At 33.8% G+C, this 24,974-nt stretch overlaps 2 protein-coding genes and 1 long non-coding RNA gene across 5 annotated transcripts; all 3 read left to right on the forward strand.

Moving 5' to 3' along the window:
- Nucleotides 1-1,388: 1,388 nt before the first annotated feature.
- Nucleotides 1,389-9,650, forward strand: LOC123885882 (uncharacterized protein At4g26485-like). The gene is made up of 5 exons (XM_045935222.1): nucleotides 1,389-1,424; nucleotides 1,512-1,568; nucleotides 5,650-5,779; nucleotides 8,118-8,316; nucleotides 9,359-9,650. The coding sequence occupies exons 1-5, from the start codon at nucleotides 1,389-1,391 to the stop codon at nucleotides 9,648-9,650; spliced, it is 714 nt and encodes a 237-aa protein (XP_045791178.1).
- A 1,067-nt stretch (nucleotides 9,651-10,717) lies between these two features.
- On the forward strand, nucleotides 10,718-14,391 carry LOC123887385. Of its 3 annotated transcripts, XR_006801454.1 has the most exons (6): nucleotides 10,718-10,941; nucleotides 11,055-11,237; nucleotides 11,894-12,049; nucleotides 12,936-13,141; nucleotides 13,238-13,531; nucleotides 14,113-14,391. It is a non-coding gene; the product is annotated as an uncharacterized LOC123887385 (long non-coding RNA). The 3 variants fall into 3 exon arrangements; XR_006801453.1 differs by lacking the exon at nucleotides 14,113-14,391 and having other exon boundaries at nucleotides 11,055-11,299; nucleotides 13,238-13,685; XR_006801452.1 differs by lacking the exon at nucleotides 14,113-14,391 and having other exon boundaries at nucleotides 13,238-13,685.
- A 7,448-nt stretch (nucleotides 14,392-21,839) lies between these two features.
- Nucleotides 21,840-22,806, forward strand: LOC123885883. The gene is made up of 2 exons (XM_045935223.1): nucleotides 21,840-21,902; nucleotides 22,051-22,806. The coding sequence occupies exons 1-2, from the start codon at nucleotides 21,840-21,842 to the stop codon at nucleotides 22,804-22,806; spliced, it is 819 nt and encodes a 272-aa protein (XP_045791179.1).
- The last annotated feature ends 2,168 nt before the right edge of the window (nucleotides 22,807-24,974 follow it).

A 24,974-nucleotide genomic window follows, 5' to 3' on the forward strand; every position in this document is an offset into this window, starting at 1 on the left:
TCCAGTATGTTATATTAGCCTAAAATATAGTTGGTGTAACCGCACCAACCGAACCGATCCTAACCGCATTGGTTTGGTTTGGTTTGGATGTCTTTTTAAAAACCAACCGAACCAAACCGAACCGCATGCATTTTCATCTTGCGGTTAGGATGACTTTTTCGCTCAAAACCGCACCGCGATCACCCCTAATACAAACTGTGCTTTTATCATCTAGCTTTTTTCTCAATTATGATATACAAAATAGAGCTGTAAAAAATGGGTCGGACTAATGGTCTGCCCATTAGCCCACGGGCTTGGGTGGATCGGGCCTAAAAAATCTAGCCCAAATGAAACCGGGCCTTTTTTGCCCAAGCCCATTAGCCCAAATATAAATTGGTTGGGCTGGGCTAGCCCACCGGGTTTCGGGACGGCCCAATATCGAAAAATTTATGTCATTTTTGTAAAAGTAATATCAATTAAAAACATAAAATATTATCATCTAATTGAAAAGTTGTTTAAAAAAATTAAGTTTATAATTTATTAATTTGATTTAATTTCCTTTATAAGAATCAAACTTTAGTTTAATTGATATTTAGTACTGATGTAAAAATTATTTACACTTACATATAATTATCTCAATAAAATTGATAATTATGAGGAACTAATTAATACATAAAAATTATGTAAAAAAAGATCGAATAAATGGAAGAAAAAAAACGAAATGGGCCGGACTCATAAATATGTAGCCCATTTGACAGCTCGACCCGGAATACTCGTTAACATTTGCAAAAAAAAATATTCCGCATCTATGTGAACTTACCAAATTCCTTTCACTATGTTAATTCAAACTTCCATTAATATCCACACCATCCATCACTAATCAGTTTTCTGTAAAAAAAAAGTCACTAATCAGTATTACCCGTGCGATGCACGGGTGTGATGCCTGTTTTATATTATAACATAGAAAAATTGAAACAATAAGTATGATCAAAATAAATAATAATAATAATAATAATAATAATAATAATAAAAGAAAAAGAGTCAATAATAAAAAAAGGAAAGGGAGGAAACAAAATTGGTTAAGCATTGGAACATTATTATAATAATGGAAAAAGAGTCAATAATAAAAAAAACTAAAAATGTTTACTATAATAATAGAAAAAGTAAGGTAAATATTTCTAAATTGATATAGTATATATACACTTGCCTCTATATGTGTCTTGAGGAATGAATTTATGGAGATAAAAATCATCACAATATTTCACCGAAAAAAATGATGAATATCTATGCACCGTATATATAGTCATATAGGTATTGAGTGCACAAGAATAATTTAAAAATGAAACTGATAAATTTAATAAAATATAAAGGATTTTTAATACATTAACTATGGAACATGCATGATGTAAATGGATGAATTGTTTTTGCAACCGATGGAATATATGGTGAGTAAGTAGTAAATTGTGGCTCTTTAGTATAAGTTCCTCATGGTTTAATGTGGACAATATGAAAAGTCATTTATATAAATGTAGGTATATGAAAAGTGGATAGAATCTAGAGATGATAATGATGTAAAGAGAAGTGATGTGGCATTGTAAGTGACTGACATGACTAAATCAAAAAAATTCATTGGTTTAAGTGAATTAGGGTTTACATAGATAGTAGGAGAACTATCTAAGAATAATAGATATATAGATATTAGGCTTTCCGAGAAAAAATTAAAGGAAAAACTTTTTAGTTCCCAAACAAATTTAAGGAGCACTAATACTATAACCATTTTTACTTTTATAATAACTAGGGATAAACCCGTGCGTTGCACGGGTTCGATTAAAATATATAATTAAAATATTTTTATAAATAAAAAATAATAATTGTGATAAGTATAATCATATATAGTTAAAAGATAGACATTAATTTAAAATATGATTATATTTAATATTAGTATATAAGTATAAATTAAAAAAAAAAAGTTGTTTAGAAATATGAGATTTTTCATTAATTTATATCGTAGTTTTGTTTATAATTTAATGTAATAGATCTCTTATAATATTTTAGAATCATATTTTATTTTAATAGTGTAATCGTATAAGATCTTAGTTTTTTTTATATGAATTGCAACTGTATAGTCACATGTATCACTTTGCTTTTTATTTTTGATGTATTTTTTTTCCAATAAGATCTTAGTTTGGATGTTGATTTTCTTTATAAGATCTTAGTTTATTTTTGTTATAAATGTGAATATTTTTTGTTGCCAATATATAAGTTTGGATGATGATTTCATATATATGAATTTAGGCTTAGTTATTTGGCTCAGATAAAGAAAGTTTATTATTTTAGAAGAATTTCACATGTCATCTTATTATTTGCTTTAAAAAATGTTATATTTTTCTTACAAACATCTCACTATTTTATTTTGAGCCGTAACTTAAACATTTTTTTAACACTTTATAGAATATGTACTTATTTTATTTAAATATTTGCATTATTATTTAAATCAAATTAATAATTTTGGAATTTTTAGTGAATTTCAGATCACATGCACACACTATATGTAAAGAATGAGATTATCTAAATCACCTTATTATTTTGCATGTAATTATGTTTTAATATCTACGGTTTCTACAATTTCTAAAATTTATTTTGACGTATGAGCATCAACAATTTATATAGTTGATGATTTTTCATCTTAATCTTGAAAAATTATAACTATTTACTCTACCCCTTCACACAATTTAAGGTCTCTCAGATTTATAAAAAAGACGATTCTTGTTCTGATAATAAATTGTTTCTATTGAAGTTTCTTCTCAAACATTCACCTGGTAGAATATTTATATCCCATATTTTATTGGTCAAAAATTTTCATAATGTTTTTAGCTAGTGGTTTTATTTATCTTCTTTTTACTATGCTTAATTCATTTTTTTTATCTTTCATTTTTTTTAATGATTTTTTTGTCCCCTCATTTTTTTTTGTCTTTTGCTATTGAATAATTTTTATTCGGGTTTTCAGTATAGTTTAGTAGTGCTTATTAGAATGCAATACTCTTTTTTTATAGAGGGGTACTTTTTTTTTATAATATAAAGCAGTACTCTTAAATCATATTCTCAAAATATTATGCACAAAAAATTATTAGATCGAATTGTAGTCTTGCAAGATCTTAAAAGCAATATAAAGGATACAATTTATAAATCCAGTAACCTGGTTACACATGAAAATTATTAGAGTTAATGTCTTGAAAGATTTTGAGAACGTATAAAAAATTGAAATTTATAAACAATAAAAGACATATATGTAAACTAATATAATTTTTTAATCATTGAATAACATAACTGATATTCAAGAGATTGACTCATCAACTACCACAAAAACCAATACTTGAAATGTAACCATCAACCCATAAGGTATTCAATGCAAAAAGTTATTTCATTCTAATAGAAGGTGAATAATATGTAACCTTTGAATAATGAATAAGAATAGTAAATGTCATTATATATACATAGTATATTTTTTATGTTGAGCATACATATAATTTATATATACATACTTTAGTGACGTATTTTCATTTTTTTTCTTTTATAATTTTGATCCTCTTTTTTTATTTTAGCACCATTAATTTACATTATTTGTTACTTATTAATTTTCAATACTTCCAAGGTATGCATAGATATAATATACCATATATAAACGTAATATTATAGGTTACTTGCATTTTATTTTTTACAATATTTGCATTTGTTTTAAACCCATTATAATCTGCCTAGATATAATTTATGTTAGTCTCAAGACCAATGATTTGGATGATGAAATGGACACAAAATAAATTTTAGAGTAATGTTTAAATATAGCTAGAGAAAATTTTCTCTAAAGCATGCTACATAGGCAAAAATATGGAGGCTTCAAAATAACCAAGAGTAAAATACACATCTTGTTGAAGACGAACCGTCACATACATGTTATTGGTCATATATCTAGCTCCAAAAAATGCATGATGATTTTGACCGCACACATAACTCCATTATAGAAAAACGTAATCCACAATTATTAGAAGACATAATTCATAATGATTATGAATGAAAAATGTAGAACATAAAGACGGTTGTAGTTTTAGCACTTTTTTTTTTACCAGAAAGTTTTAGCACATATACAATGTAATATCCACAATATAATGAAATAAAATAATGGAAAAAGATTTGGTTAATCTAAATATATAGCGACTTCAGCTTCAATCCTATAAGAAAAGCCAATGAAAAATTTGAAGAGTATCATCAAATAGTTGTTTGAATAAAGCGATGATGATCCAAAATCAATTTTTTTTTATTATAGATAGATAGATAGATAGATAGATAGATAGATAGATAGATAGATAGATAGATAGATAGATAGATAGATAGATAGATAGATAGATAGATAGATAGATAGATAGATAGATAGATAGGAAGTTGTAGAATTGTAAAAGTTATATTATTTATTTATTCACCTAGAATAAGAAGTTGCATGAAATTTTTTAGAGGAGTCAAATCATCACAATGTTTGCTTAATAGATAGAAGATAGATAAATAGATTTGAAAATTGAAAATAAATACAATATTCTAACAATTACTTAAAGCTTGCAACTGTGGAACAAAACACTAAATGACCATTTTCAACCTGAATATTCTAACAATTACTTAAAGCTTGCAACTGTGGAACAAAACACTAAATGACCATTTTCAACCTGAAAAAAGATAGAGATAATTAAAAAAGTTATTAGATATGATGTCTTATAAGATCATAAAAGCAATCAAACAATTATAATTTACAAACTTAAATGAAAGACAATTATCTCATACCTATGTATATCAATTTCTTAAACATTGAGTCGCATGCTTGGGAATGTAACTATATATATATATATATATATATATATATATATATATATATATATATATATATATATATATATATATATATATATATATATATATATATATATATATAGAAACACACACTAATGAATTTATGTAATCTTTAAAATATACTCATAACGCAAAAAAATGAGAGTTTGAAACGATGATACTTAGCTTGTTGAAGTTCCTTTGAGCAAGAAACACATTTCAGTACAAAGAGGTTGATAGATTAAAGAATGAACACACAAAATGAGTATTACAATTGCATGATGTGAGAAAGTGGATAGGTTATTGCATATTTATATAGGATACTACTCAACTACAAATATGTTTAATTTTGTAAACGTTTTTTATATATGAAAAGTTGTGCTCTTTCAAGTTCCAGAGGATTAACACAATCATAAATTATATGAAAATTTTCCGTTTTGTTTTAGGAGTATTTAATTTTAGTTGGTCCCTTTTAATTTAATTTTTCATTTTTTCATTTTTTAGTATTGATATATCCTTTTGTAAGCAATTTTATTAGATGTGCCACATCATTACAATGAAGGCTTTGGAGCAACTCAACCTTCCTTTTACTAGTAAAAGATAATAATAATATGTGTTCGATGATTGGGTATGGACATCAAGAGCCACACATTAGTAATTTTTAGAAAACATGAATACTAATATTAATTGAGTTCAGATTCCAATTATTTATTAGGGAATTTACTTCCAACACCAAAATGTGTCTATATATATTCATTCTAATTAGTGGTTTCTCAATTACTGTATTATTCGATTTAGCATTGTAAGCATTATCGTAGCTCTCAAAAAATTTTGCTTGTAGGAGAGGGAGATTTCTCTTTTTCACTTTGCTTGGCAAGGGCATTTGGGTCAGCGGTGAACATTGTTGCTACTTCTTTGGATAGTAGAGGTATATTACTTTGAGTACTCAATTTGACACATTACATGGTTACATTATTAATTTTAGGGTCTGTTTTTACAATAAATTTTTTAGAAAGTAATTTTAACTTTCAATAGTTTCTAAAAAGTTTTATAGACTCTGTTGAGTTTATTTACTCTAATGAAAATGAAAATTTTCTAGAGAAGCTATCCAAAAATACTTATTGTCAAAAAAAAAAGTAGTTTATTTTCTTATATATATATATATATATATATATATATATATATATATATATATATATATATATATATATATATATGGGTTTTGCTAACGTACACCCGCTTATTTTTAAGAAGGTGTGTGTTAGCAAGTTATAACTAAAAAGTAGTTAAATACACCTTAGGGTGCATGTTGCTAATGCACACCTTCTAAAAAATAAGTGGGTGTACGTTAGCAACTCCTAGGCATTTGCTATAATACACTTACTTAATTTTTAGAAGATATATATATATATATATATATATATATGGGGGCTGCTAATTTAGACCCAGTTAGGTCTAAATTAGCAAGGTGCACCTTTTGAGTTGGACAAAAATACCCTTTCTTTTTTTAAAAAAAAAAAAAAAAAACATATTGGCGCTGATCCAGTGTCGCGCGCCTACCGCAGGACCACCGTTACAGACCGTTGATTTCCATCAGACGGCCAAGAGATGATCTCATCAAGGCTGTCGGATCAATCAGACAGTCCAGATCATCCATCTCTATGATAAGCCAGCGCGTGCACCACACTAGATCTGCGCCTGGAGAGAGAAAATTTCATTTTAAAAAGCAGGACACGTGTCAACTGCTGGGTGGTTGGCGTGTTTTTTTTTTCATTTAATACTTTAAACTCAATTATTTCGTTTTAAATTATTTTTTTATTTTTTTATTTTTATACCAAAATTCATAATTTTTTTTTGTCTACAAATAGAGACTTGGTTCGTTTGATTTGGACACAAAAAAAAAAACTCAATTTTTCACTACCTTTAATTATCTTTATATAATACTGTGAAACCATTTAGCTGGTAGAATGGTTTCACAGTATAACTCTCTGAAACCATTTTACTGGTAGAATGGTTTCAGTGAGTAATTTCTTAATTGTTTGCTTCTGAAACCATTCTGAAACCATTTAGCTGGTACAATGGTTTCAGAGCGTTGTACTTTGAAACCATTTCACTGATAGAATGGTTTCAGGGGAGTTGATTTTTAATTGTTTGCTTCTGAAACCATTTTACTGCTAGAATGGTTTCACAGTATAACTCTCTGAAACCATTCTTCCAGCTAAATGGTTTCAGAAGCAAACAATAGTTTTTAATTACCGTTTTATCTCATTTAATTAACGAAAAATAGTTTCAGGTCTCAAAAAATTTCATAAAATATACCAAAAGTTCCAGAATATTATCTAATATTTTATTAGAAACAAATAAAAACACAATTGGTTTCAGAGTACAAATCTATGAAATTATTATTATTATTTGTTAAACGGTTTTAAATAATCAGCGGAATTTGTGAAAATAATTTCATGACTTGAACTAGGGAGAGTGAGGTACACAAGAGGGTTCTAAATAATTCATAGTAATTTACATAAAATTTTGGAAATTTTTGATGGAATTATAATATTTTTAATTACCTTTTAACTCATTTAATTAACTAAAAATAGTTTCGGGTCTCCAACAATTTCATACAATATACCAAAATTTCCAGAATATTATCTACTATTTTATTATGAAAAAATAAAATAAAAATAGAGCCTCCCTGAGGCCGCACGCGCCCCCACGCGCCGCCGGTGAGAGTGGGCGTGGGCGACGAGCACTGTTCATCGTCCCTCCCACCCGTTTTATGCAGAAACGGGTCGTGCGACCCGGTTTTTGACCCGGTTCGATCTCCCTCAATACTCAACGAAACTCGACGTTCCTTATATGGATTTTGATCGTTTTTCAATTTTACAAAGGTTTCCGGTATTAGTTTTTGAAATCGGCGTTCGATTCGCACGTAAAATGAGGTCGAAATTTGGAAGAAATTTAAAAAATGTAATAGTTGTTCTATTGTTTCAAAAAAAAAAAAAAAAAGGTATTTTTATGATGCAAATTACATACATGCCCCAGTTGCTCTATTGTTTCAAAAAAAAAAAGGCATTTTTGTCCAACTCAAAAGGTGCACCTTGCTAACTTAGACCTAACTAGGGTCTAAGTTAGAAAACCCCTATATATATATATATATATATATATATATATATATATATATATATCTTAATGGTGCTAGTTTTTTTATATGGTTATATTAATTGAGTTTATTTGTTTTTGAAATTGAAATACTACAAATTTTGAAGAATATCTAGTTCGGAAGTACAGATTTGCATCAATCAACTTGACTGAACTTAAAGATCTTGGCTGTACCATCTTGCACAAAGTGGATGTTGGAAACATGGTGCTCCATGAACATCTCAAAGATAAAAAATTGGATCGAATAATTTTTAATTTTCCTCATGCCGGTTTTTATTATCATGAATTTCATAAAAGGCAGATCCGGTAAGTTATGCACAAATATATAGTTATAGATTTATTATATTGTCCAGTATCTAAATTTCTATTTTGCAAAGTGAGAAGTATTTTATGGGTCCGTTTGAAATAACTTATTTTTGAGTTTATGCAAATTAACTTGTATAAATAAATAAATTTTTATATTAATTTATAAGTTTTCACTAATAAAAACCATATTTTTATAAACTATCTTAAAAAACTTATAATAACAGATAATTTTTTTTTTTATTTCATAAGCTGTTTTGCTTAAGTTAAAAATTAAGTTGTTCCAAATGAGCCCTACATCCAATATTAAAGCTCATATTCTTTTTTTTGACTAAAAAAGATAACGATATTCATTCATTCCAATAATCAACAGAGTACATCAGATCCAAATACGAATTCAACATCGCTAAAAACAAAAAGGATGAATCTGCGAACAAACTCACATCATCCGTGTTAATAGCATACAACGGCAAAATGCCTACAAATAATAATATGATAAAATTAAAGTCACCGAAATGTCCATGCTTCCGGATCTGCAACGTTGATGCCAAAATCATTGATTGAATCTGCAATTGATTGAAGATGATCTTTCAATATGAACTAAACGAACACCGTAACAAGACGGAGAAAATCAACAACGCCGTACCAAGACGACCACCAACACAAACGCCGCACTCAGACGACGATATCACAAATAGAAAAGAAAAACAACTAAAACACTCAATCTATGTGAAAAATCACTTATTTAGATTAAAACAACAATAAAAAAGACGCAGAGGGGTGATTTTAGGCCAAATATGACCTAAAATCACCCCCCAACTGGTAGAGGAAAAAAAAACTCAAAGAAAAAGAAAATAGAATATTAGGGCCGGCTAGGAGCGTAAGATAACTCAAATCACCTATCCTTTTGAAAAGCTCATATTCTTGATGGGCAATTAATTTTATTTGCATATATCAAAATTATTTATATAATTTAATTTATTTAATGCATTTATTTATTTATTTTTTATAAAATATTAAGGTTATATTTTATTTAATAATGCAGGCTTCACAGAAGACTAGTGAGGGGTTTTCTACAAAATGGTAAAGAAATGCTTACTTGTAGAGAACAAATTCATATAACTCACAAGACTACATATCCATATAGTGAGTGGCACATCGAGGATTTAGCTGAAAATGTTGGATTGTTCTTCAATGAAGGAGTGGAGTTTCAACAATCATTTTATCCAGGTTATTATTATAACAAGAGAGGAGATGGCTCTAAATGTGATAAGAGTTTTCCTATTGGATGGAGTAGTACTTTCAAATTTTCTTGTAACGAATATTATCGGTATTGAACTTGATTGTTCAGCCAAAGAAATTTGCTATAAGCAAATTTCCATGCACAAAGTTTTATGTGCATTAAAAAAAAAATTGCTATATATATAGCATGATTCTCATTTCAAGTTCATGAGAAATTGAATACTAATTTCTCAAACCTTCTTGGTTCATTACCTCTTATAAATAGAGGTACATTTGATGGAAGAAATCCATCAAAGCATAAGTGGAAATATAGCGCTTCTTTGTTGTAGTGAGAAAGGTGAAAACCTTTGAGTGAGATAAAAATAGAGTGTTGAGTAAATCTCTATTATATACGGTACTCCTTTATACTGTAAAATTCCATTCCTATTTAAATAGGAGTGAATCTCACCGAAAATAATATTTTTTCTCTCTTTTATGTAAGAGAGTAGATAGAATATTGTAATATTCTATTTTTTTTAATCAATATTGTAATATTTTTTAATATAGTTGAATTAATATTTTTCGGAGTTTGTCTTGTGAATTTTCCTTGCATTAGTTTTCAATTTTCAGTTTTATTGCTACGATTATACTACAAGATTCAATTTATTTTGAATTTCAAAATTTTAATTTGAGTTAAATATGAAAACAGTCCCTGTAATTATGTCTTGTTTTGATTTTAACCCCTGCAAAAAAAAAGTTTGATTTTAGTGCCTGCAAAATCTCAAAACTTTTAAAAGGATTTTTTTCTTGACATGTCAAATTGTTGATATTTGACAGTTGTTAACTATGATAACTATGATTTTTGATGACGTGGCAGTTAACATGTAATTTTCATTTAACTTTTAAATTAAAAATTACTTTTTCAGAAAACAAAAAAACAAAATAAATTGAAAAATTAAAAGTTAAAAGGGGATGGAAATTGCATCCGAACATAAAGAAGAAGAGAAATTCTTTAATAGGCACACCCATAAATATGATTTATTGGGAACACACCCAAAAAACATAAATAGAAAAATAGAAAATCATTAAAATAATATAATTTGATGTGATCATTTTACTTTTTTTTTAAATTTTTTTGGTTTGTGTGTGTGGCTATATATTGTGCCTAAACACTTGTGCCTAAGCAAGAAGAAAAGGCAAAAATTAGGGTTCCTCCTCCATTGTTGATTGAAAGCTGCGATTCAAGATAAGGTCGAAGAAGACAGAACACGCAAAGTAGAAAGAAGATGTCGTGTAGCAGATTTGGGTGCGTCTCTGAGATCGGTAGTGAGAACAAGAGCAACTTCAGCAGTGAATTTCAAAGTAATGATATGGAAGATTCAAATGGTCAAGAAACTCTCCTTCAAGGTTAATTTTTTATTCTTGTTTTGTTCAATTTATTCTTCAAACCAAACGACTCTCTGTATTTTTATTTTAAATAAAATCCTAACTTTATTCTTGTTTGATTTTGTATTCTCCAGTTTCTTATTTGAACGACTCGACTGTGATTTCTTTGATTAAAAGTGGCGTCATTTGCACACCACTGCCTTTTGTCAATTGCCTTCTTGTCGGGCAGGCAAAAGGATTTTGCCAGCCAAGATGATTTTTTTGTTCCCAAATTACACGACGGGAATTTTGCTAGTTACCTATCACTGAAGAGAAAGGTAGAGAAGCTCGCCTCCATTTTCGAAACTTAATTCTCTCCTTTCAACCTTGTGATTGCTAGGTATTAATTGAGACTTTTCTGAGGTGCAGTAGCTTGAATGGATTGAAATTATCTGTTTTCTCTTTCGGCTAGCTTTTCTTTGTTTTCAACAATAGGTCATAACATTGGATGTTGGTTTGATATCCTCTTCCTCTTTGCTTTTTCCAAAGTCAAAACTAGAATAATGAAAAAGGGGCTAGTAGTTTATAACTGAGTTTTCTTGAGCAAGACTCATTCAATTTTTGCTTATAAGTTTAGAATTTTAATATTATGTCGTTGTTGTATAAGTAAATAATTGGATTGGTCTTTATCTCACAATGCTAAGTAGAATGTTAATTTCATGCCTCTCTGTTTTCCACTTAATCAAGGTTGTGGTTTGTGAAAATTCAAAACAGTAGAAACATTGAGGATAAATACTGTAAAAAGGAAACATAGAATTGTATCTTTGCTTGTGACTAAGCTAAAATTTGAGAAAGGTGGTAATATTGTTGGCTTGTATATGTTAAGGATTAAGTACAACTAGAGTCTTGTAGGTAACATGTACTAATATAGAATAGTGTCTTTTTGGTTTATTGTTTAGTCAGTTACTGGAGTAAAATAATTTTGAACTTGCAGATCTTGAAGGCACGAAAGATACGAGAGCGATCTCTCACCATGAGGTGTTTAGATGAAGTGAATTTGATTGGTAATAGTGGAACTTACACATGGGAGGATCCATTCCTGACCTTTGGAGGTTGTAGAGGAACTTGGAATCCAAATAGCAGACAATAGGTCAGTTATCTCCCTTGAAGTGTGTGCTATAAGAAAAACATGAAATTGAAGCTATTGATGTAGATGTTTATTTCTATCGCCATAGAGGATCTTGCATTTTGAAAGAATGAGTTACTTTCAACTACATACATGCCTTACATTTGAGTTTAAATATGATTACTGATGAATGGTTAATATGACCCTTTTCAATTTATTGCGGAGTGTGGACTCGCTCTCTTCCATGGATTGTTGCCTAAGACAGTATGTTGCTTATTTCAGTTCTAGCTGCTGAGTAGTTTTGGGAATGAGTTTGAGTCATAGGTAATGGTGCTTATAAGAGAACAAAGAGATTCTCCGGCAACACCATTGATACTCCTATTCAATTAAAGACCTTGTACCAAATTAAACTTGCAACGTGTAGCAAACAAATGAACCTCCGTTTCTCTCTCGTCACCATAAACTCTTAGTTTCACTTACCACCTCAAACACGCCGTCGCTACAAAGGTTCCTTCAAGTTGGCTCCGGGTGATGAGCATTTGCCACGAGAAACTAATCACTTTAGAGGCAACATAGCTATCCCACAACCTCTCTATCAAATCTATTGATGTGGGACATAATAGTAAATAATTGCTTACTGAAGTTAGAAGTAAGCAAACCATCAAAGGATTAGAGTCCATCTTTGCCAACTCTTCTGCAAAGAAGAGTCTCACAAGTGTCATGAGAAAGCTGACAATTGTGCATTGAACGTTATTATTAATGTATTTGCCTAATATGTATAGAATTTATGATATTGTCTAATAATCTGATTCTCCTTAATCATAATTTGACATCTCATTGAACCATATAAATCATTGACTGTACTTATGCATGAGATTCTTCTTACTTGTTAATTTTTCAATGGTTTAAGGTATCTCATCCATCAAAATATAACTGGCATACATAACACCAAAGGTGATAAGGTGCATGGCATTAAATTACCAACCGGATACGCATATGCATGCAGAGCACATAGAGGAGCTTGTTAATCAAAGAAATAGTATTGACTGCGGATATTTTGTGATGAGATTCAGGAAAGAGGTTGCCATGGAATATCCAAATAAGATCCCCAATAATGTACGTTATTTTAATAATTAATTTGTAATCATATATGTATATGTAATGTAGTGTAATTAAATTTTAACTCACTTTGTGCTATTTTTATACTTGAAGTACTTTGATGACCACAAATGTCCTTCATACTCTTTGGAGAAGCTAGATGAGGTGAGGGAGGAATCGGCTACCTATGTGGCCTAACATGTTATCAAGACGGCAAAAATGAAGCAAATATATTAACTGATCAGTGAATTAACCAATAGTTGGTAAATTGTATCTTATTGCTAAGGTTTTGTGGCTTTATTTCTGTTCTGGTCAGCTGCAACCTGCAGGTCTGCTGTGTGTATTTGGGTTCAGTTGCTTGTAGTTTTGGTGCCGCAAGGAGCTGCTATGCTTTGTATTTGTTATTAGGTCTCTTGAACCGCTTCTTTCATTTTTTGGTGTTCATTATTATACACTGCTAATAAGATGGATTCCCTCATGTTAGAGTTTCGTCCGACCTTGTCTTTCATTTTAAAATTTTGTTTCTGTTATTTCTGTTATGGAAGTTGAATAAGTTGGTTTACATGATAGAATTTTGTTTCTGAATGTCTATAACATAAATATATAAACATAAGAGGTTTACATGATAGAATTTCTTCCCAATATTAATTGCTTTTGATTATCATGAAAACACCATAGTAAAGTTTCTGATGTAAGGATGAGGATGACCAATTAAAGTGCTTTTGATTATCGAGTAGCTGACAATTTCATTTGTTAGAAGAGTACAATTTGTCTCTCTTCCATATAAAGATATGTTTTCTTCAAAGACAACATCACTCATGATAATTTGTTTCCTTTCCATGCCATTCCAAGGATCTGTTACTGTCAAATAATTACATATATGATTTTGTAGTCAAATCAGGTTATAATTATGTAGTCAAATTACATATTTAGTATTTGCACTTATGCTTCTCTTCTGTAACACATATATCTTGTTTCTGGTTGTTCAGGTGGAGTTTTGTTTTGCCAATTTTCTGGTTTTTTTAGTAGAGGTTTGGTATTCTCCCTGAGCTTTTTGCGTTCTGTGCTTGATAGAGGAGAACATTTGATAGCGCTTAATAAACACTATTATAGGTACCAAACCTATGATAGTGATGCTTGTAAGAGTTTTTAAGTGCTATTAAAAGAAAAAGAAAAGATGCAAGTCTTGGTAGCTCTGCGGTGATATCCTCAGCATGACGGAGTGGTTGGATAGCCTCAAACGGTGTCGTAGTACGGATGATAGAGGTGCATTTTGTTGGCGTTGTATGGTTGGCCTCATTTTGCTAAAACATGTGATCCTTCCTGATGTGGAACTACATGCTTCCACCATTCAGTATAAGCAAGATGTTGGGTACAATGCTTCAACATTGGATACCACATCCAGAGGGCTGGGCCTGTGTATGTTGAGATCTCGCGCCTAAATTCTAAATATGGAATCCATAATAAATCTTCGTATGTGATAAGGAGCGTCGTCACGCATAATTAGTAATGGATCTCGTGACTGAGTTTTGTTTGCTAATCAGATCTTCAAGTTAAGGAAACAAAACATTTAATTAAAGATTATTCCTTGAAGGAACCTTTGATCATGCTGAGCTATTGAAGCCTAATTGAAGACCAAGCCTACACTAGCGTAGGTTATTTAAAGGATGTTGACACCATTGTTCAGATCACTGAAACCATATTTGAGTCTTACAAAGTGTGAGTTGAGTTTAGGTTTTAGTATTGTGTCTATTGTGTTCTGAGTCTTGTGTTGATTTACCACTAGACTAGTAACTGTGTGTCTGTGCATTGTAATATCTCTGGAGCTTCTAAGCAAGGAGATAGTGTGTGTATACCATTCCAAAGCTTTTAAGCACGGAAGTGGTGTGTGTTTTATGAAGTGTGTCTTCACCTATTGAATCTAGAAGTGTACGATCACAGTGGCTGTGGTCAAGAGGAGGTGAGCGGAGGTTCTCATACCTAGGTGTGTCTTAGGTAGAATATAGCACGGGTGGTGATTAGGTGAGAAGTCATAAATGGAAAGTTTATTGAGGACTTCAAACTAATACTATCATAGTGGATTCACTCCTGGATTGGTATCCCCCAGAGTAGGCTTATGCTGAACTGGGTTAACAAATTACTGTGTTAATTTATTTTCAGTTTGTTTAGTTTATTATTCATTTTGTATACGCTGTTGGATGTTGGATCATTGGTTCACGCATTAAAAGTGTATTACAGTGGTGAAGCGTTGAGTACAACATCGTAACACTAGTGTGCCAGAATTTCAATTGGCATCAGAGCAGGCACCCTGCTCGAACCTCAGGGTGAGCTTCAGGGACGGAAATTTCTGGTGAGATGGACAAGGAAGGAGGAACGGTTTCTAAACCACCACTGCTAACTGGGCCTGAGAACTATGACTACTGGAAAGCTAAGATGATGGTTTTTCTTAAATCCATTGATAGCAGAACATGGAAAGCTGTAGAAAATGGATGGGAACCCCCAGTGGTCATTGATAAGGATGGAAAGGTAACCAGTGAAATCAAGCCTACAAAAGACTATTCTAAAGACGAGGATGACTTAGCTCTAGGAAACTCAAAAGCCTTAAATGCCATATTCAATGGGGTGGACATCAACATGTTCAGACTTGTCAAACGATGCACTGTGGCCAAACAGGCGTGGGAAATACTCAGGAAAGCACATGAAGGAACCAACAAGGTAAAGTTGTCTAAACTTCAGATGCTTCGCACAAACTTTGGAAATCTGAGTATGAAGGAAGAAGAGACTATTCATGACTTTCACATGAATATTTTAGAATTTGCAAATTCATTTGATGCTTTGGGAGAACCCATATCAGATAAAAAGCTGGTGAGCAAAATCCTCAGATCTCTACCTAAGAGGTTTGACATGAAAGTAACAGCAATAGAAGAATCTCAGGATCTGGCCAACATTCAAGTGGATGAACTAATAGGCTCACTTCAAACCTATGAGATGAGCATAAACCAAAGAAAAGAGAAGAAAAACAAAAGTTTGGCTTTTACTTCTAATACTGCAGAAGATGAAGAGATAGATATGGAGAGTGATGAAAGTTTATCTGAAGCCATGGTGCTACTTGGGAGACAGTTCAACCGTATCATGAAGAGGATGGACAAAAGAAATAAATTCAATGGTCCAAGCACCAAATCTGACTTCAACAATAAGTTCAATGGTCCAAGCACCAAATCTGACTTCAACAAATCTGCATCTAGTCAAAGGAGGACCAGAAGTGATGACAAAAGTACTTCATCTAGAGGAGTTCAGTGTCATGAGTGCGAAGGATTTGGTCATATCAAATCTGAATGCCCTACTTTTCTGAAGAAGAAGAGTCTTGCTGTTACTTGGTCAGATGAGGATGAGTCAGAAGAAGAAGATGAAGGTGAGTCTGCTAAACTTGTCAATGCATTGACAGGTGTCTGTGAATTTGATGCTGAATCATGTGATGAAACATCCTATGAAGAATTACTGGCTACCTATAAGGACTTATTTATCAGGAGCAATGAATTCTGCAAAGCTTTGGAAAAACAAAAGAAGGCAAATTGCCAACTTCAGGCTGAGAAGAATGAATGTCTGGATATAATTAAGACTCTCAACAAAGAGATTGAAAAGCTGAATGAAGACTTGGAGCTTGCTAGAAAACAAGTTAGAGTCTTTGCATCAGGAGAAGAAAAGTTTCAAGCCATGCTGTTAAAACAAAGTGCAGGTAAGAAACCTATTGGTTTTGACTATGAGATAGTGGATCAAGAAATGAGTTACAACAAAGCTACAATCACTACCCCCATTGATAAAACTTTTCCTGTTAGTGGTGGGTTACTGCCTCCTCATCCTCCCACACATCAGGGAACTGACACATGGTTGAAACCCAAGCATATTGTTCAGACTGAACCAATGCCTCAACATCCGCCTCCACATCGTTACAACAGGTCAACATCTAGAATCAAAAGAAGGAATTGGAGATGTCACTACTGTGGTAGGAAAGGACACATTAGGCCTTACTGCTACAAGCTGTATGGCTATCCCAAGAACTCACGGCCAGTTGGACCCAAGCCTGAGAACGTGGATCTCAAGAAAGAGTGGAAGAAGAAAGAAAATAGTGTAAGTATGATAGCTCATACATCACTGCGGGCATCATTTAGGCAAGATTGGTATTTTGACAGTGGGTGTTCAAGACACATGACTGGAGTGGAAGGATATCTAGCCAACCTAAAATCCTATGCCACAAGTTTTGTGACATTTGGAGATGGAGCTAATGGTGAAATAAAAGGAATTGGGAATCTAATTGACAATGGACTACCAAACTTAGACAATGTCTTGTTAGTGAAGGGACTTACAGCAAACTTGATCAGCATTAGTCAACTGTGTGATTAAGGCATGAAGGTGAACTTTACACAATCAGAATGTCTTGTTACAAATGAAGAAGGAAATCTGGTAATGAAGGGAGTAAGGTCAAAAGACAATTGCTATTTGTGGGTGTCTGAAGAAGGAAATTATTTACCTACTTGTCTCTTGAGCAAAAGTGATGAAGTCAAACTCTGGCATCAAAAGTTAGGTCATCTACATCTCAGAGGAATGAAGAAGGCCATAGCTGAAGAAGCAATCAGAGGACTGCCCAAACTCAAGGTAGATGAAGGAACAATATGTGGGGAATGTCAGATAGGCAAACAAACCAAGGTGGCACATCCAAGACTTCACCATCCGACTACTACCAGAAGTCTTGAATTGTTGCATATGGATTTAATGGGACCTATGCAGACTGAAAGTCTTGGAGGAAAAAGGTTTGCGTTTGTTATGGTGGATGATTTCTCTAGATTTACTTGGATAGACTTTCTTAAAGAAAAATCAGACAGTTTTGAAACATTTAGAAAATTGTGTCTACAACTGCAAAGAGAAAAGGAGTCTGTTATCATAAGGGTCAGAAGTGATCATGGGAAGGAATTTGAGAATGCAAAATTCTATGATTTCTGTGCATCAGAAGGTATCCAACATGAATTCTCTGCTCCCATAACACCACAACAGAATGGGGTAGTAGAAAGAAAGAATAGAACCCTTCAAGAATCAGCTAGGGTAATGCTCCATGCCAAGAGTCTTCCATATCAATTTTGGGCAGAAGCCATGAGTACAGCATACACAATCGTGTAACACTTAAAAATGGAACATCTGCAACCTTATATGAACTATGGAAGGGAAGAAAGCCATCAGTGAAACACTTTCACATTTTTGGGAGTAAATGCTACATCCTTGCTGACAGGGAGCCAAGAAGAAAACTTGATCCTAAGAGTGAAGAAGGTATATTCCTGGGATACTCTCTAAATAGCCGAGCATACAGGGTCTATAACTCAAGAACCAAAGTAATTATGGAAACAATTAATGTTGTAATTGATGATGTAACATCCTATCAAACACAGGATGTGGGATCGGATGTTGAACCATTCCCTGATGACTCTGATGATGTGGTACAAATGGAGAAGACTGAAATAAAAGGTGATGAATCCACTCAAGAATCAGTGCCTGTTCCAGCAAAAGCACCATCTATTAGGACACAGAAGAATCACCCTAAAGATCTAATCATAGGAGATCAGACTAGGGTATTGCTACCAGGCGAAAAATTGATTCTATCTCAAATTCTTGCTTTGTATCAAAATTTGAGCCTAAAAATGTAAAAGAGGCTCTCACTGATGAGTTCTAGATTGAAGCTATGCAGGAAGAATTGAATCAATTCAAGAGAAATGAAGTCTGGGATCTTGTCCCAAGACCACATGATGTGAATGTCATAGGTACAAAATGGATATACAAGAATAAATCTGACGAGAAGGGCTTAGTAACAAGGAATAAGGCACGACTGGTAGCTCAAGGCTACACTCAGGTGGAGGGAATTGATTTTGATGAGACCTTTGCCCCTGTAGCCTGTAGCAAGACTCGAGTCCATAAGACTACTTCTTGGTGTAGCATGCATTCTAAAGCTCAAACTCTATCAAATGGATGTCAAGAATGCATTTCTCAATGGGTATCTCCATGAAGAAGTCTTTGTTGAACAGCCAAAAGGTTTCACAGATCCAAATCATCCGGATCATGTTTATAAACTGAAAAAGGCCTTGTATGGCTTAAAACAAGCACCAAGGGCCTGATATGAAAGACTAACTGAATTCCTAATCAACCAAGGATACAGGAAAGGAGGAAATGACAAGACCTTGTTTGTCAAAGAAATGGATGGAAACTTGCTGATAGCACAAATATACGTTGATGACATAGTCTTTGGAGGGATGGCGGAACCGATGGTCCAACACTTTGTGAGACAGATGCAGTCTGAATTTGAGATGAGCTTGGTAGGTGAACTAACCTATTTTCTTGGATTACAGGTAAAACAGATGGAAGACACAATATTTGTGTCTCAAAGCAAGTATGCTAAAAATATCATAAAGAAATTTGGTATGGAAAATGCTGCCCACAAAAGAACACCTACTGCCACACATCTAAAAATAACCAAGGATGAGAAAGGTGTAGATGTAGACCAAAGCCTGTACAGAAGCATGATAGGAAGCCTACTATACCTCACAGCAAGCAGACTTGACATCACCTTTGCTGTTGGTGTATGTGCAAGGTACCAAGCTGAGCCAAAAATGAGCCATCTTACACAAGTAAAAAGAATTTTGAAGTATGTCAATGGAACTTCTGATTATGGGATAATGTATTCCCACACCAACAATGCTAGGTTGATGGGATATTGTGAGGCAGACTGGGCTGGATGTGCTGATGACAGAAAAAGCACCTCTGGTGGATGTTTTTACCTAGGATAGAATCTTATCTCATGGTTTAGCAAGAAACAAAACTGTGTTTCTCTATCCACTGCAGAGGCTGAGTACATTGCAGCTGGGAGTAGTTGCTCTTAACTATTGTGGATGAAGCAGATGCTTAAGGAATACAATGTTGAACAGGATGCTCTAACATTGTACTGTGACAATTTGAGCGCCATAAATATTTCAAAAAATCCAATACAGCACAGTAGAACAAAGCATATTGACATTCGTCATCACTTCATCAGGGATTTAGTAGAAGAAAATATTGTGAAATTTGAGCATGTTGCAACTGAAGAACAGGTAGCTGATATCTTTACTAAAACATTAGATGCTACTCAGTTTGAAAGACTTAGGGGCAAATTGGGAATTTGCCTACATGAGGATTTATAGCAGTTAAGCCATTATGTGCGCGCAACCGTTTTGTTCTCCAAATTTCAACAATTGGCGCACGTAAATCAAGGAAAGACAAAAAATATTTTCCATAACTTCCCACTCACACGCTATCAACTCTCATATCATCATTATTTCTCTTCAAAACCTTCAACTTCCTCTAAACTTCTTGCTGCGATCTGCAAACTCAAATCATCATCTCAAATCATCAAAAACTTCAAAAACTTCAAAAACTTCAACAATTTCTCTGTGAAAATGTCTCAATCTTCCGGTTCTGCTCAGATCAAAAACAAAATCGCTGATACTGTGAAAACAAGATCAAAATCGAAGAAGGAAGAAGCAACTATTGTGGTCAATGCGACACCCATATCAAGCATCCCTGCAACTAGTTCTAAGAAGAAGAAATCTGCAAAATCCACTAAGAAAGTAAGTGAATCGTCTCCCTCTATTTCAATTAAATCTGATACTGTTAAATCTAAGAAGAAGAAACCCCAATCTCCTGTAAAAAGGGGTTTGAGCATGTCTGATCTGTACTTGAGTAAGAATCCTTTTGAAACTGCGAATGTGGAATCGCATGGTGCTGCCTCCGGCAAAAATGCGAATGTTGAATCGTCTAGTAAAGCTAATGAAGAAAGTGCTAAGTCTGTTTCTGAAAAGGTCAATCAAGAAACCCCTTCTGCACAGGAAAACCCTTTTTCTGTTGAAACCCTAGGAAAAACCCAAATTGTTGCTGAGAATGTTATTGTGACCAACAATCCTAGTGGTCCTGAGAATATGGCAGTTCCTACGAATGTCATAACTGATGTTGCTGAAAAACCCCAAGAAAAAGCTGTTGTGACCGATGCGCCAACCGGTATTGAGCCACCCTCTGTACCAACTGATGCTGAAAAGGAGGTTGAAGCATCCAAAGGAGGTTCTAGTCCACATGCTAACACTGCCACTGGGTCGTTTGGCAGTGAATCTAATACTGAAGCTTCCACTGAAGAAGAAGTAAACCAAGAAAATACTCCTGAACATGTGGCTGATTCTAAGCCAGAAAATGAAACTGGTGAGAATTCTGAGAAAACTACCAATGAAGAACAGAACATAGTGGATGTTGATGAAGTCCCCTCTGAAGAAGATCTGCAACCTCAGCCTACTAAGAAAGGAATTGGGAGAAGACTGAGAAGCAGGACTACTACACCTGTACCTGCTGTTATGACTACCCCTGCTGTCAGCAAGAAAACAAAGGACACTACTCTGAAGCCTGTCAAGTATGGTCCTAAGAAAGGATGGAGCAAGTCTGTACCTCCTCCTGAAAAGAAAAAGGGTGTGCTGAAAAGGAAGAGTGCACCATCAAGTGACTCTGATTTTGAGGCTGAAAAGGATGACTCAAGCATCAAGCCTCCTGCTAAGAAGGCAATGTCTGCTAAGAAGGCCATGCCTCAAGTTACTGCTCCTGACACTGAAGACTTCCCTTGTGATAATGTTTCATTTCATCTTCCATCTTATGCTTAACGATGGGGAATCATTTGCAAAAGAAGATTGGCTCTGGAGAGGGAACTAGGCAAAGATATTCTAGAGTGTGAAGAGATTGTGAGCTTGATCAATGATGCTGGATTGATCAAAACTGTGTGGGGCTTAGGCTCTTGCTATGAGAAGCTGGTTAGGGAGTTTGTTGTCAACATTCCTATAGGTTGTGACAATCCCTTGGACAAAGAATTTCAGTAGGTATTTGTTCGAGGAAAATGTGTGACATTCTCTACAAGTGTGATCAACAAGGTGCTGGGTAACTCAGATGACCCTCATCCTGACATAGAAGTATCTGACAATGTGGTCTGCAAAACCATCACAGCTGACAAAGTGAAAACCTGGCCAAAGAAGGAGAAGGTACCTGCAGTCAAGCTGACCCAAAAGTATGCCATTTTGAATCGTATTGCATCTGTCAACTGGGTTCCTACTACACATGCATCCGATATTGCTACAAGTCTGGGTAAGCTCATTTACATGATTGGTACTGGTGCAAAATTTAATGCTGGTCAATATATCTTTAATCAAGTTGTGCAGCATGCTAAGACTTCTGTCACCAAGCAACCCATTGCATTTCCAACATTGATCTGTGACATCATCTTGTCCCAACATCCTAATATAAGGCATGAGGGTGAGTCTGCTAAGAAAAGGGCAACTCCTCTGGCCATTCATCAGAAGCTGTACAGTAAACAACATGCTCCAGATATTATTGGACCATCAAATGCTGTTATTGATACTCCTATGACAAGGAAGGAGATGATTGCTATGCTGGAAGCAAACTGTAAGGAGCTAGATGAAAAGAAGTTGCAGTTTGAAAGGATGATACATGCTCTCAGGGTTGAAGAGGCTGCAGCTCAAGCAGCTGATGCAGGTGATGATGGTACTAGTGGTGAAGAAGAAGCTGACTCAGATGCTGAAGGAGAAGAAAGTGATTCCTCCCCAAGTGCTTCTGTGTAATTCTGATGTGTCTTTATTTATTTTTTTTGGATTTTTGTTTTGCAAGTCTGTGGGCTGAGCCCTGAATTTAGCACCTAGTGTGCATGGTTTGTAATATTTTGTCTGCACTTTCTGTCCTGCTACTATCTGCACTGCTTTTGGATATTATTTTATGCAGTTCCCATTTTGTCTATTTTGTGGCTAAAAAGGGGGAGTAGATATTGTATGCCATAATAGATGCTGAGCTATGATGTGCCATCAGATGCTGGATCATCTGAATAAAACTATGCAAGAACTAAGGGGGAGTAAGATGAACTTGGTACTCGCCTCTACTATTGAGGGGGAGCAATATTTTTCTGCTAAGCACACAATGTGCTACTGCATGTTGAAGCATCATCTGTTCCTGAGAATTTATTTTTCTCAGCCTTGAGGGAATTTATTTTTCCCCAGTGTTTCTTCTTATGAGAATCTTGTACTCTCTATTGGCAAATTCTTGTGAGGCTACTTGTGCTTGCTCTTCCGCTGTTGCATGCCTCTGAAGTTCTAATTTGATACATAATAAATATGCTATTTTTATATGAGGGGTTATTAAAATAAGCATGGTAAACTGTTCTACCTTACTTCATGACTGTGTGCCTATGTTGAGTTGAAGAAAGGTAGTTTGTGTATCTCTCTAGAACTGTTAAAATAATCTTAGGATGTTTTAGCCAAAAATTGCCAAAGGGGGAGATTGTTGGCGTTGTATGGTTGGCCTCATTTTGCTAAAACATGTGATCCTTCCTGATGTGGAACTACATGCTTCCACCATTCAGTATAAGCAAGATGTTGGGTACAATGCTTCAACATTGGATACCACATCCAGAGGGCCGGGCCTGTGTATGTTGAGATCTCGCGCCTAAATTCTAAATATGGAATCCATAATAAATCTTCGTATGTGATAAGGAGCGTCGTCACACATAATTAATAATGGATCTCGTGACCGAGTTTTGTTTGCTAATCAGATCTTCAAGTTAAGGAAACAAAACATTTAATTAAAGATTATTCCTTGAAGGAACCTTTGATCATGCTGAGCTATTGAAGCCTAATTGAAGACCAAGCCTACACTAGCGTAGGTTATTTAAAGGATGTTGACACCATTGTTCAGATCACTGAAACCATATTTGAGTCTTACAAAGCGTGAGTTTAGGTTTAGTATTGTGTCTATTGTGTTCTGAGTCTTGTGTTGATTTACCACTAGACTAGGAATTGTGTGTCTGTGCATTGTAATATCTCTGGAGCTTCTAAGCAAGGAGATAGTGTGTGTATACCATTCCAAAGCTTTTAAGCACGGAAGTGGTGTGTGTGTTTTATGAAGTGTGTCTTCACCTATTGAATCTAGAAGTGTACGATCACAGTGGCTGTGGTCAAGAGGAGGTGAGCGGAGGTTCTCATACCTAGGTGTGTCTTAGGTAGAATATAACACGGGTGGTGATTAGGTGAGAAGTCATAAACGGAAAGTTTATTGAGGGCTTCAAACTAATACTATCATAGTGGATTCACTCCTGGATTGGTATCCCCTAGAGTAGGCTTATGCTGAACTGGGTTAACAAATTACTGTGTTAATTTATTTTCAATTTGTTTAGTTTATTATTCATTTTGTATGCGCTGTTGGATGTTGGATCATTGGTTCACGCATTAAAAGTGTATTACAGTGGTGAAGCGTTGAGTACAACATCGTAACACTAGTGTGCCAGAATTTCACATTTGATCGAAGAAATTCATCGAAGCAGAAGTGGAAATATAGAGCTTCTATATTGTAGTGAATGAGAAAGGTGAAAACCTTTGAGTGAGATAAAAATAGTGTTGAGTAAATCTCTATTGCGAACTCCTTCGTACCGTAAAATTAGCAGTATTTAAATAGGAGTGAGTACTGTAAAATTAGCAGTATTTAAATAGGAGTCTCATCGAAAACACTATATTTTTTCTCGTGTGTGTAAGAGAGAAGATAGAATAGTGTAATATTTTTTAGGCTTAAATGCAGTTTTGCCCTCCCCCCCCCCCTCCCTCCGTTTTGATTAAATCGGAATTTTATCCCCTTGTTTTAAAACGAGGACTTTAACCCATGTTTTATAATTTTTTGGATTTTACCGAAATGACCATAATTGAACCACAGAATCAAATTCCACTAAATTTGGAGTTACAAATAGAGA

Source organism: Trifolium pratense, linkage group LG5 (genome assembly GCF_020283565.1).
Source record: "Trifolium pratense cultivar HEN17-A07 linkage group LG5, ARS_RC_1.1, whole genome shotgun sequence".
NCBI classification, from domain to species: domain Eukaryota; kingdom Viridiplantae; phylum Streptophyta; class Magnoliopsida; order Fabales; family Fabaceae; genus Trifolium; species Trifolium pratense.